Source organism: Acanthaster planci, linkage group LG19 (assembly GCF_054643075.1).
Source record: "Acanthaster planci isolate LZ-2023a linkage group LG19, COTS_SCS, whole genome shotgun sequence".
NCBI classification, from domain to species: Eukaryota; Metazoa; Echinodermata; class Asteroidea; order Valvatida; family Acanthasteridae; genus Acanthaster; species Acanthaster planci.
In genome coordinates this window covers 5,133,382-5,146,342 of record NC_141795.1, presented here as the reverse complement: position 1 = coordinate 5,146,342, position 12,961 = coordinate 5,133,382, and the positions used below count along the sequence as shown (strand labels likewise).

The window sequence follows — 12,961 nt, the reverse complement described above, 5'->3', positions numbered from 1 at the left end:
CCAAGGAAATTTCTTGTTTCCATTGGTTCGTCACTGTTTTAACTCCTGATATATCGTGTTCCTGTTTTATCTAGGTAATCTGCAAAGACGCAGGACCTCTTGTTTCGATTGTAGACGAAGCTGAAGTGTTATCGAAACCTTTCACACACAAGTTATCTGCCAAACAGATACTAACATTAGTACATGATATACTTCTTATCAAGTTTCTGCATGACATTTATTCATGTCGGTTTGACTTCCTGTACACTTTTATTAAGACTAAAAACAAAAAACAAGGGAGACAACTACTCAAAAACAAACTCAAATGCTCATAAATTATTTACAACAGGCGAAACCCCAGTATTTCGGCATGACCTAGTCACAATATCATGCGGTGTTATATTCCACGCATATTTTTGTAATTATTTACATCACAAATTTATCAAAATTAGGGAAAATTGATGTAAGAGGCCCACAAGACTACAGGCAGCCTAACTGGATTCCCTTTCATCAGTGTATTTTTATTAGAAAATTATTTTCAAATTACAAATCATATTTGTAAATGTTTGTGGAGGAAGAAATACGAATGAGACCGTATTAAGTTACTTGAAAAGTTACGGCTGGGACTTGGATGGTTTTTGCTGTAACTTCTAAGTTGCTTTCCCATTTTGATGTTTCACTTAATGCATTAACACTAATTTTCTAAAAAAATAATAGTTTTTAGTATCAATACAAGTTTTATCATTACATCAGGTTCAATACATGTATCTGCAAAGTGAAACGCAGCTCTATAAATCCAATGTAGCTCTTTTTACATGTTTCGGAAACAAGAAAACTTTCTGACAAACTTTTATGACAGAAAATTATGAAACCATGGGAGATAAAATGTTCCCAAAATTCAGATATAATTTCATGTACTTGACCATTCTTTTTACAGTGCTTGAAAATATGAAACACAGGATACTCAAATAATAAAGTAAAATTTATCAATAAACTGAGAATCTGCAAAAAGTAATTAGCAGATTAAATACAAGCATTCTTCTTTTCACTGTGACCGTGAACGACAGTAGTATGGGATATATCTGAATGCTCGTATCCTTTGATAAAATCCCCCTTCTCATGGCCACCAAGTCATTACCAAGTAGAAAACCAGTGAGCAAAGTAACTGAAATAAATCCAGAGTTCCTCCCCCCCTTCCTGACAACTCGGCCTCTCATTCCTGCCCCTGAACCCTGATTACATTTGTTTTTATTTACATAAGCAGTATCCAGTTTGTTTGAACTGTATGTTGCAAAACTTAAGGCCTGAACAACTCTATCTTTGCCATTTGGTAGATGGTGTCGCAGAATGCGATGTAGTTGATGTCATCCTTTCCTCCTACCTTGACATCAAATTTCTTGTAGAGCACCTGAAATTCAGTCTCATTAACCAGTGAGCCCAGCTCTAGCTCGCTCAGGACTCGACGGAACTGGGACTGTGACACAGTGCCATTGTGCACACGATCATAGTCCTCAAACAATGTATACATCTGCATGTTGGACTTTCTCACCTGAAAAGAATGAGACGTTCACAGTAATGTCAATTTTAAGGCAAGATTCATGGAAATGTGATACACAGAAAATGATTCAAATGTGGAACTAGGATGAAAACAACTCATAGTTTTAGCAAAACAAAAATCATAATGATGAACGTATTCCACCGAATGACAAGTTTTGAGAAACTTAAAACTAAATGAAGTTCTTCATCAATGTGCATAGTACTTCATTTGCTGGATTGACACTGTAGCATTGAACTCAGCTTCGCGGTAATTTGCAGGAGTTTTGTACCTGTTCAGCGAGTCTGGCAAGAGTCCTTTGTAAGATGATCTCAGAATCTTTGTCCAAGACATTCTGATCCACCTCGACTGGAGGCTTGAATTGGATGGGTTTAACCTGTGGAGCCTTCTCAAGATGCTTCAGGGTGAAGATGCTTTCAATCTCATCACAGAATGGAACATATTCAACATAGGCTGGATCACGTGGATACTCGTAACTACAAACACGAAAGAAATTTCATTTACCATTGTTAATTGTACTTGAATTGGTACCCTAATTATTTATATTCATCAGAGATAGAATGATGATCGTGTCATTTAAGACTCACTTTTGTTGAAGGATGTCAACCTCTGAAGCTTGCAACTCAAGGTGAGCTAAATCCAGAGCTCGGCGGAAGGTTGTTTTGAGCATACGACCCGTTCGGAGCTTGTCATAATCACGGATAAACTCCAACACTCTCATCCTCTCTCTGCTGACCTGAGACCAAAAACAGAGGGATTGAAACACATGACTTTGACATTCTAGACTTTTTTTGGGGGGAGGGGGAATGACATCGAGGATTGATAGCACCCTTGAGCAGAGAACTTCACAATAAGATGAAGAAATGTATGGAGAGATGACCAAGAATAACAGTCGAGCACAGATAAGACAAGCACCAATAATACATAGTCATTTTATAACAAGGACAATTTTTAGGTCCCAAGTCTTTGTTTTCCATTGACTGATAATACAAGAACAAGGTAATTTGTGAAGTCCCAAGGACCTTGTTATAAAAGTGTTCCACTGTATTTTTCAGGTGGGACGAAAAATCAGGCTGAATTTTTGATTAACTTTCTGAATTTGATTGGGCCAAAAAACCATTCCATATGTTGGCCTGTCTGGTATTGGAGCCTGTAGAACCCAACGATTTCACAATATCACAGTAGATGACACAGAAAGGGGGTTCCCACTTTGTGACACATCTTACATTATATTTGAACTTTTGGTTGTTTACGGAAGTGGAGCTTCACATAGGTTGACTATTATGTTCAAGGCAACTTAGCTATTAGCATGCAGGCAAGCACAATAGTGTAGTCTGGCATGCGTAGGCACCATGGTGCCATGGTCATACATGTAGAGAACATATTCTGCTGCATTCAGCAATTTATGATTGATTGTATCGCAACCCCATTCAGCCAAACAAAGCCCTGAAAGACAAACTCCTACCAGAGCAATAACAGGAAATCTTGGGAATGACTTGCTCCTTTGCAAAACTTAACATATGAAGCAAGATACGGGACGGAGAGCACCACCCAACCTTTGTGTTGGTCATTGTTTGATTGGAATCTCCAGAATTCTTTACAGACATCTAGGGGGGATGTGTTAGGTAACAATAGTCTAGAGTGTGTATGGGATTGGACAGGTAAGGGGGGGGGTTACCCCTCCGTTCCATATCTTGCTGGGTATGAAACTTATTGAACTGTACTTTTGGAGGTCATATTGAGCCAAAGTGCACGTAGCTAAGCAAAGAACAGTCTGAAAACTAATTCATATTCACCATGGTTGACTTAACATTTCTAGTGAGCCTTGGAGTTTAAAAATAGCAATGGCATAAGAGAGCATAACACTGTTCACAATAACCTCGCTGCAAACGACTTCACACAGGTGGCACAAAGAAAATTATTGCTTCCCAACAAGTTCAACTTTTTTCAATTTCACTCTCAATATGTTTTTCAGGAGCTGGTGTCGAGTGTATTAGATACCTTCTAAATGTCAACAGCAAGTAAAAATGAATTTCGACAATATGGATGAGAAAATTATGTCCCCTTTCATTTTTTACGTATTTTTGAAATCTGTTACAATTAACAATCATCTGACATTGACGCTCTGAATCTAATAGGGAGAGAAATCCTCAGAAAAAAATTGGAAGCCAAATCCTCTTTTCCTAAAAACCTCATTGGATGCCCTAGACTCACTGTTTAGAAATTCCTCTACCTTAATCTTAATTTTCTTCATGATCTCTTCAAAGTCTGTAAGTGGGTTTTTCTCCAAAGACACACTCTTAGAGTTGACCAATCGCAGTTCCTCCAGACGCTGGGTGTACTTCAGATCTTGCTTGTCTCGTGGCTGTAGGTCATCCAGGAACCGCAGGTAGTTAAACCCCATGGTATTGGAGTACTTCAGCTCCAGTAGCTCCATCTCCATCTCGGAGGCATTCAGACCCAGGAATGTCAGGCATTGACGGAATTGCTGCTTGGTGACCACGCCTATGTTGTGGAGATCGTAGTCCTATGGGAAAAAGCAGTGTCAGGAACTGATTCAATGAATTTAAATGTATAAAAAATTATCTATGCATGCCTTTATCTCAAGTTTTCAATCAGTTTTAAAGGGTTACTGATGGAAGTTAGCACGAAATAATAACGTTGTAGTGTGGGTCAAACAGTCAACAAAAACATGTTGTTGCTTCTGCAAGGTGGAATTGGGGAGTCTGCATTAAGCCTGAGAATCTCAGTCCAGGAACTGAACTCACGGGTCTCCAGGAGCTGAAACTGAGTCAAAGTCATAACTTAATCTCAGTCCAAGAACTGAACTCACGGGTCTCCAGGAGCTGAAACTGAGTCAAAGTCATAACTTAATCTCAGTCCAGGAACTGAACTCACGGGTCTCCAGGAGCTAAAACTGAGTCAAAGTCATAACTTGCAACCCTCAGAAATTCCAATACTTTCCCTTGATAACAGTCAATTTTTGTACAGTTGGCCAATGTAAGGTTCAAATGACAGTGTACAGATTAGCTGCTTCTAAATTTCACCACTGTTTATCTCTCCATTACCTGGAAGCATGGCTTAGAGTGAATACGACGCTGATTGCTACGCTGTCGCATACGGTCCATGGCCTGGTCAACAATAGTAGTCTGCTCTGGGGTAGCCTGGGCCCAGTCTACGGTACCCTGCTTCTCTACTAGGAAGGACTCCAGGGGCGGGACTTGATTGGTGGGCGTCTTCTCCAAATCAGGCTCCACCTGAGTGAAAACTGGGCCCAGAAAAAAAGAAAGACAGTCTTGAGGTTCAGCGTGCCTTGAAATCAACACTATTGTTGGCACAATTGTATTGACTAAACCACTTTTTAACGGCAAAGATGCCTTTCAAACCATGCCTTTCAAATTTATCTGTGATCAGTATCTCAATAATCCCTTCCGTAGCCACACCATAAAAAGCATTTCAATAATAAAACATTAGTCAACAGTGTTTTAGTCAAGACCATCACAAGACCATGCACAAGACCAATCACAAGTAACAGTGTGAACAATGATACAGGAATGTTTTTGATGCAGTTCATTTAAATAGCTTGTGACTTGAATTCAGACTAGAGGTCTTGTGCTGGTCTTCTGTGGTCTTGTCTTAAGTGGTCTCGACTACAACACTGTTAGTCGAGAGCCTGTAAGAGAAATCCAAGAACATGTTGATCTTTACCTCAGCTTCAATGTGTCAAACCCAGTATGGAAACTGATGAATCCCAAATGACAGAAGCGCTTACCACTTTCAATGTCCTTCTCAAATTTCTTCCACTGGACGTGGAGCGGATTCTGAGGGTTAGTGTAGTAGTCACAGAGAGCCTTAGATTCTTCTCTGCTCAAGGTCTGTTGCCCCATGGCTGTCAGGCCCATGGTGAACTGGCTACGAGGAATAGAATGCTCTCGAAGGGGGTCAAAATCTTGAAAGTACTCGCAGACCTGTCAGAAAACAAGATAATAATCAGGTTGATGATTAGATCATAAAAAATCTAAGAGTTTTATTTATTGATTCTGACCCTGTTGTCATAAGATGTGACTGATAAATCTAAAACCAATGAGCTCCAGATGTTTATTGTCTTGACTTCATTTCTCCCCAGAAAGTACAAAGCTGGAGTAAAGTGCCTTGCCCTGTGCATTTCCCTCTTCTTCGTGGCCATGCTACCTTTATCACTGACAAAGTACAGCAACTATGTGCCAGCACATGTGGCCTAGGTTAGAATCCCTGCTGTGTCAGTGAACACGTATATTTTTAATATCACATGTGATACGGAATCCAGCTGAGTGTTAAAAAGGACGAGTGTCTCACCCTGACTCTGTTAACTAAGACATCATGGCGGATTCTCTTCAACAACTCTGTGATATTGACGTTAGATGTATCGATGGGTTTCTGGTCATACGGTGTCCTGGGTCGTTCCTTCTCAACTGGATGATCAGAATCCATTGTAAAACCAATGAAGTCTGAGAAAACAATCAGAAAATTATTCTCAGTTCGGAAATGAATTCAAGTTTAAAGCTGATTTAGGAATATTGCTAAGAATAAGATAGAAATGTGAAAAAAGCAAAGAGAGGAATACTTATTGAAGTTTAATTAAAGTTTATATTCAGCAAAGACAGCTTATTGAAGGAGGGATCACAGTGTAATTTCTGGGATCATTTATTTACCTTTATCGATTGCTTGGACGAAGGCTGGATAGTTAACGTCACCTCCCCTGGGCTCTTCAAACTTACGGCAGAGCAGCTTGAAATCTTCTGATTCCACATTGATGCCCAAGAAATGCAAGATACGACGGAACTGGGATGGAGTGACGTTGCGTGTGTAGGCTTTGCTCTGGACAGAAAAGGCATCGTTAGGAAATGTGGTCAATTTTCGTCATTTTATAAAAAATGCAAATTTAAATGACATAATCAAAATGTCTTACATCTCTGTTTTTCCTCTTAATTTTGGAGAGTTTCATTTACAAGGTTAAAGGAAGGATGTTTAAAACTTTAAGAAAATACTTAAATCTGGGAGAAAAACTGTAAATTTTAAAGCAAGAATCGTGGGAACTCTGCTCAATCACAAGAAAATTTCTTGTTGGCCAAAAAAATTGAAAAAAAAAAATTTTTTGTAACTTCCAATACAGCACATGATAAAATATTCAAATTTTTTCTCTCATCTGTAGTTATACTTTGCACATCAGAGTCTCAAAACTCACTCGATCATAATCTTTGAAGTGAGGAAAGCACATGAGTCTTCGTCTCTGGACGGTGGACGCCAACTCATCAAGTATCTTAGCAACTCGAGCTTCTTCTTGTTGGTTGAGTGGGTTGAGTGAGCGGGACAGATGACCCTGAGGGGGGCGGTAGACACGAGTCTCTGGCTTCTTCTCCAGATGGGGTTCATTAAATGCTGTGGGTGAAACAAGACATAAAATTGATAGTAAATATTGTTGCACGCAGATGAAATCAAAGGAATAAGTAGTTATTAAATAAAATGAAGAACTTGAATCCTGTTCTAAAACTTTAGGAAATACACCGAGGCAAACTCAGGAGGCTTTTTCCAAGTTTAAATAAATTGAGAATAACACTGTAACCGTAAGGCCACAGTAAAAAAAATCATGTTATACATTTCATATAAGGGAAATCAACTGGCAAAATAATGCTGTAATAATGAACCCAAATAAATGGAACACGGTGACATGTATGCCTTCTCCAGATCTCGTCTTTGAAAAACATCCACGAAATTTGCTACCAATTTTTTTTACCATTTTCCATGAGGTGGCAGAATTCCTTGTATCTCACTCGGCTGTCTGGTTGCTTGTAATAGTCAGCAAGGCGTTGTACCTCCCCTCTGGTAAGCCCAGCCTCCTTGCCAACGCACAGCATCAGACCACACTGGAACTGGTTCTCTGTAATTATTCCACTGCGGAGTTTGTCGTGGTCACAGAAGAACTCTGTGGTCCGGATGCCATGTTTGTGGACTGCAATCTGTATTCGCTTGAAGAGCTCCTTCAGTTCATCATCAGCTTTCTCCTGATTGTGGATCAAACCAAACTTCTTGTACCAGAGTTTTTCAAGAACTTGAGAAAAGCCTTTTCAAGTGTTGTCTGTTCAGACTCACACTTACAACCTTCTGCTTGTTAGCGCAGATCTCTCACTCACTACAAAACTTGATAGGGTGAGTTTGCTGATGTGAGTCTGATACAGAGGCAAGTAACAAAATGGAGGGAAGCTGTTCCAAACAGGAGTCTAAACACGCTTAGTTTGACTGTTTTTGTTTTAGATAAGCACTGGGATATAACTCTGTGGTCAAAGACATAACTTGTGTCAAAGTGTTCTGCCTTTAACCCTACCAACCCAAAACAAATGTTCAGAAAATAAATATACAATGTATTACAGAAAACAAAACCTTAAAGATTCAGACAACCAGGTGAGACTCATATTATAAAAGCCCATCCAAATTCATTCTTATTTCGATAGATCAATGAGGCCAACTTACCACTCTGGGAATGTTGTAATTGTTTTCAGGCAATGGATCAAACAAATTCTCCACAAGTCTCTCCTTGGCTGCTTCCACATCATTGTGGAAGTTGAGATAGTTACAAAGATTAGAGGTGTTAGGGTCCAGGTAGCGACGAATCAAGAGATTTACTTCTTCATCCTCAAGGCCAGGTGGTCTAGGGAAACTCCTAGCAAACTGTGGGTTAAAAACATTTGGAAAGGAAAGTGACATAAAATGACATCTTTTATCACAAGCAAGAGGCAATTTAAACCGGTACACAATGCAAGTGACAGCAGCAGTGTAACTCTCAACAAGATAAAGAAACTGAGCCAGGCCTGTCATTTTCTGTGGGAATGATACTTTAAAAACATTCACGTGACAAAATTGACAATACACAAATTATCGGTTGTTTGCTCAGTCATTCTAACTACCTGGCTGTCAGTTACGGTGCCAATATGATGCCTATCAAAATCTGTGTAGCTGGAACTAATGTTGATGCCATGGTATTTGTAGTAAGGCGCAATTCTCTCAATGATGGTGTTGACCTTCTGCACGGATGCTGGACTAAGTGGACGGATGGAGCGAGTTGTACCCAGACTAAAGCAAGGAAAGAAATTCCTGCACTGTTATCCCTGCTCAACAGACTTATATGTACATGTACAATGATATCAGTACAGTGTTTAAAAGTTCCTTAGGAATGTTTTGATCTGGAATTCAACAGCTATGGGTGCAAGACTAACTTTATTTTAACATTTTTCCTTCACAAGCAACCAAACCAACCAATCAGTACTTGATAAAGAGAAACTTGTCGCAAAAAACCCACTGAATTTCATGGTGTAATATAAAGCCATGGACCAAATACTTACAATTCATCTGGTTCAATAGTCTGTGATTTTGGTTCAACTCTGAGGTTGTTTGGCTGAAAAGCTGTAAAAAAGAACAAAATTTAGTAATTGTAGACATTTTTGAAAGCAACTCCACCTTTCCCTTTCTTTCTTGCAAAAATGATGCAGGCTCAAGATTTGTGCTGCAAGGTAATTTTTTACGTTAAGAATCACCAATACGTCCTTCCAGCAACAAAAATTTTTATAGCTCCAGTTTTTTCACTTACTACACTCAATAACATCAGCAAATCTCTTGTAGTTGACCATGCCGTCCTTCTCCTTGAATTTCTCTATCAGCAATTCCTCTTCTGCCTCGGCCAAAATTGATGAAAAACCCTGATCCAGACATCTCTTGAACTGGGATGCTAATTAAAAAAATTAATAAAAAATTTAGGGCATATTTCCCTCTGCCATACATGTCAGCAGTTGAAAAGGCTTAAATTACAGAGGCATTTGGTACACCTTCTAAAACAGGGGAAAAAATGTTCACTGTTTGGTTTCCTTACCAAAAGAGTTTAAGTTAAACATCTGATCAAGAGACTACTCACCGGTGACACATCCACTCCGAAGATTGTCAAAATCCTTGAAGAATTCAGCCACTCTTACCCTCTTTGAAAGCATAAACTTCCGAATGCGATCTTCAATGCTATCCACCGCTGGTTCAGGCATGGTGACAATTAATTTGGATGACTGCTTAATTCAATATCTGGCATAATGTGAAAAGTTAAAATCCTCAAAACTTTTGTCATGGCATACAGAAAAATACCAACAATCAGACATGGAGGCCTAGACTTGTTTCACAAGTGATTTCATTATCTCTAGGCCTAGGTCTAATGAGAAATCCAAGGCCTACTTGATGAGTTGATTCTGTATCCCAGGCTGACATTACATGTAATTAATTATCTAACATTGACTGCTTAACAGAGACTGGTTTAAGTTTCATACTTCGCGACACTAAGGATAATTTACAAACTGTAACAAATGAATGGTCCGCCTAATCAATGCGGAATTACTGGACTGACTCCTATTTTTAATTGCTAACCCAGCGGCCGTGCAAAAAATTCCAACGAAGTACATGAAAATGTAAAAACTCTGACTCTCAGTGGACAGTGGAAACATGGAACTTCACGTACTACGTAGGAATGGTGGAAACAACTTTGCTGTTCACAACTCACAAACAGTGAAACAGCATTCGCATGCTCAACGTCAGCGTCGATACAATTACAAGTACTGAGATAAACAAGTTCTGATTGATTAAAAACGTACGCATATTAGAAGAAAGCAGCCTAGGCCTACCTTGATTCTTTTCAAAAGGCAACTTAAATTTCAACACGATCACTACGCTAGGCCTTTTTCGTGTCAGTCAGTAGGCCCTATCTCTTGACATTTTATTTATCAAGCGAACACATGTGCGTATCTAAGCAACAAAATTACTTTTGAACAAAAGAGGGCGCTATTTCAAAATGGGATAGAGGGCGCTTTTCTGTCCAAAAGATGCTCTTGGGTGGGAAAATAAGGTCGAGTTCGGGCGGCCTGTTCTTGACACGGGTTTCTTGTTCTCGCGCTCGAACGGTCCCGGGGAACACGACTCAAGAACACTGTTCTCGGAACAGGATCACACACCACCTCCTCGCCAGGGTTTTACAGGGACACACGGAAAAACTCGTGAGATTTGGATTTTTAAACAACTGCAAAAAGTAGAGACATGGCTTCATAGACAATGGGAAGTTTTGCAAAATTAACATTAATTGTTTTCCGTAACACAGAAACGAATGTTCCTGTTTACATAGAAAAGAATTCAGGCCATCCAAACATCAACGCTCGAATAACGTAGCCTACATGGACGCCGCCATGTTGCTTGCCACTAACTACCGTCGATAACCGATTGTTTGTTCCCGGCGTTCGAGCGGCCGACCCACGAACAACAAATCGAGCTGTTCGTGAACATACGGGAACAAGCCGCCCGAACTCGGCCTAAGAGGTATTGACCATTGATCTCCATAATATGAGATCTACGTGTCCATATGCACGAACAGTCCATCCGTGACGTCATTACACTCGGGCAGCCTCCAGTCTTAGTCCAGAGACCCGTTCGCTAGCCTAGTCCAGGAGCCAATTGGGGGTCAACCTAGCTAGAAAGTTAACCAATTTTTATGTATATGGCAATGGTCCACGTGCATCTCTGTATAAGAAAAGAGATGTCTGCCGACCACATTCTGGCGGGTGTGGTTAAAAGGGCCATGAGAAACGGACCCCAAATTGAGCTAGATCAGCTGGTGAGTTAACCCAATGTAACCTGCTGGGAAATGCTCAGTATGTTTGCAGGTATCCTGAATGCTATCCATCAGACATATTTGGTAGTGGGGTGTGCCCGCCAGACATACATAACCAGTACCCTAAAACCGAGCTAGATCCCCTCATGGAACTTTTTGGAAAATGTTCACTGGAGTCTCAGGTATTATATTATGATCGGCCACTACCAGACATTTTTTGTGGTGGGGCGTGTCCACCAGATATCTCTAAATGCCCCACCCCCCAAATTGGGGTAGTGGTGGCTGACACCAGGGCAGGCATGAAGATCGCGTGATGGCTAAACGAACGCTCTTGTGTAAGTTTGACTTACACGTGTAATCGAATGCACCCTTGACAGTGACCGAGTCGTTCGTGCAAGTCGTAATTGTCTGAATTAACTGGGCTTGAGGGCTAGGCTGTCAACCTCGACTCCATGGGCTGCGTGCGCGTTCCTTCACTAGCCCCTAGTCATGTAGAATACCATCATGACGCAGACTGGCTATACAGAATGAATTATATATACAGTACATGTACATTCATGTGAAGTCAATCGCGTGCGTATTTCAAAGCTGCACGCTCGTGCCCACGTATTCTCCTGCGGCTGCACGTCATGCATGTGTAAATCTTCGTTGGGGGTAAACACACTGCCTAAGGTCCTAATCTAAATATCCCAAATAGTGGGATATTTACGTTATACAATACCAGGGGTTTGATCGCACACTGCATGGTGGGAACCAACATGGCGCGGCAAGTACCTTCCCATGAGAACGAGGTTGAGCGGCCATAGCTTGAAGCGTGCGTGGATGCTATCCGCCTCGAGCTGAAGTGCATCCCCAAGCGGCAAAAGAAAAACAGATGGTTGTAAGTTTTCCAAGCAGGTTCTTGCATGCGTTCTGCGTGTATGCAAAGATCATACATTGAGGAATAAATTTGTTATGCGTACTCAGTGCGCTCCGCGTCAAACGCGTCATTGATCTCCATTACAAACGTGCGCCTATGCAGTGAGTACCAAAAAAGCACGCCCTCTTTTGTTCCGCTGGGAACAGATTATCTGGAACCACTTTAAAGGGTGCAGACCACTAATTCAAGTGAGAATTACTGGCCAGGTCATTAGCATTAAAAGTGCCCCCACAGTATCTTTTGAAAAAGGAGATTGTTTGGCCCCCAAAATGACGAGATTGTGTAAATCGTTGCCGGGATCAACTCCCTGGGTCTTTGAGCTTTCATATGAGAGCAGAAGGGCTAAAAACTACGGTTGAAAAATGGTCCTAAGTGCCCGAGAAAGTTGAGGGTTGCCACTTAAAATATGGCTGCAATCAGACTCCGGAAAAATCACTTTTGGGGGGGTGATTTTGTTTTGTGGGAATAATTAAAAATGTAATTGGTTAACCCACAAAAAATGGAAAAGAAATTGAAAGATAAGTGACCAGACAAGAATTTAATTTGTGTGTCAGAAATCTCAGGGATGTTGGCGTGCATGCTATTGGACCCTGAGCAGTGCTGATTTTACACTGTTTTCAATCGAGCTTGAAGTAGTGGACTGGAACCTTCAACATTCGTGGGCCGCGGCGCGGCGAGTTGGCATGGTGCCGGTGTAGAGATTCACGCGGTCATTTTCCTTCCTCAACAAGTCAGAACTGCACCAACCTTGACTCCATGAGCTGTGTAGGCGTTCCAGAATAACCTGGCGGGGGACAGATTTACTGGGTCGGGGGGGGGGACACTTTTACTTAGGTAAATC

The 12,961-nt window shown here is 40.8% G+C and overlaps 1 protein-coding gene across 3 annotated transcripts; it reads right to left on the bottom strand.

Annotated features, from left to right (window-relative positions):
* Nucleotides 1-189: 189 nt before the first annotated feature.
* On the bottom strand, nucleotides 190-12,088 carry LOC110973400 (uncharacterized). Of its 3 annotated transcripts, none has more exons than XM_087129997.1 (16): nucleotides 11,976-12,088; nucleotides 9,477-9,634; nucleotides 9,156-9,293; nucleotides 8,911-8,971; nucleotides 8,476-8,641; nucleotides 8,042-8,239; nucleotides 7,308-7,575; nucleotides 6,759-6,952; nucleotides 6,226-6,391; nucleotides 5,870-6,021; nucleotides 5,307-5,502; nucleotides 4,603-4,802; nucleotides 3,768-4,061; nucleotides 2,122-2,270; nucleotides 1,806-2,010; nucleotides 190-1,528 (listed from the first exon to the last, which is right to left on the bottom strand). In XM_087129997.1, exons 2-16 carry the CDS (start codon nucleotides 9,595-9,597, stop codon nucleotides 1,277-1,279), a joined length of 2,760 nt encoding a protein of 919 aa, XP_086986123.1. In that variant the 5' UTR covers nucleotides 9,598-9,634; nucleotides 11,976-12,088; the 3' UTR covers nucleotides 190-1,276. The 3 variants fall into 3 exon arrangements, with proteins under 3 accessions (XP_086986123.1, XP_086986124.1, XP_022079913.1); XM_087129998.1 differs by lacking the exon at nucleotides 11,976-12,088 and adding an exon at nucleotides 11,923-11,941; XM_022224221.2 differs by lacking the exon at nucleotides 11,976-12,088 and adding an exon at nucleotides 10,225-10,362.
* Nucleotides 12,089-12,961: the final 873 nt, after the last annotated feature.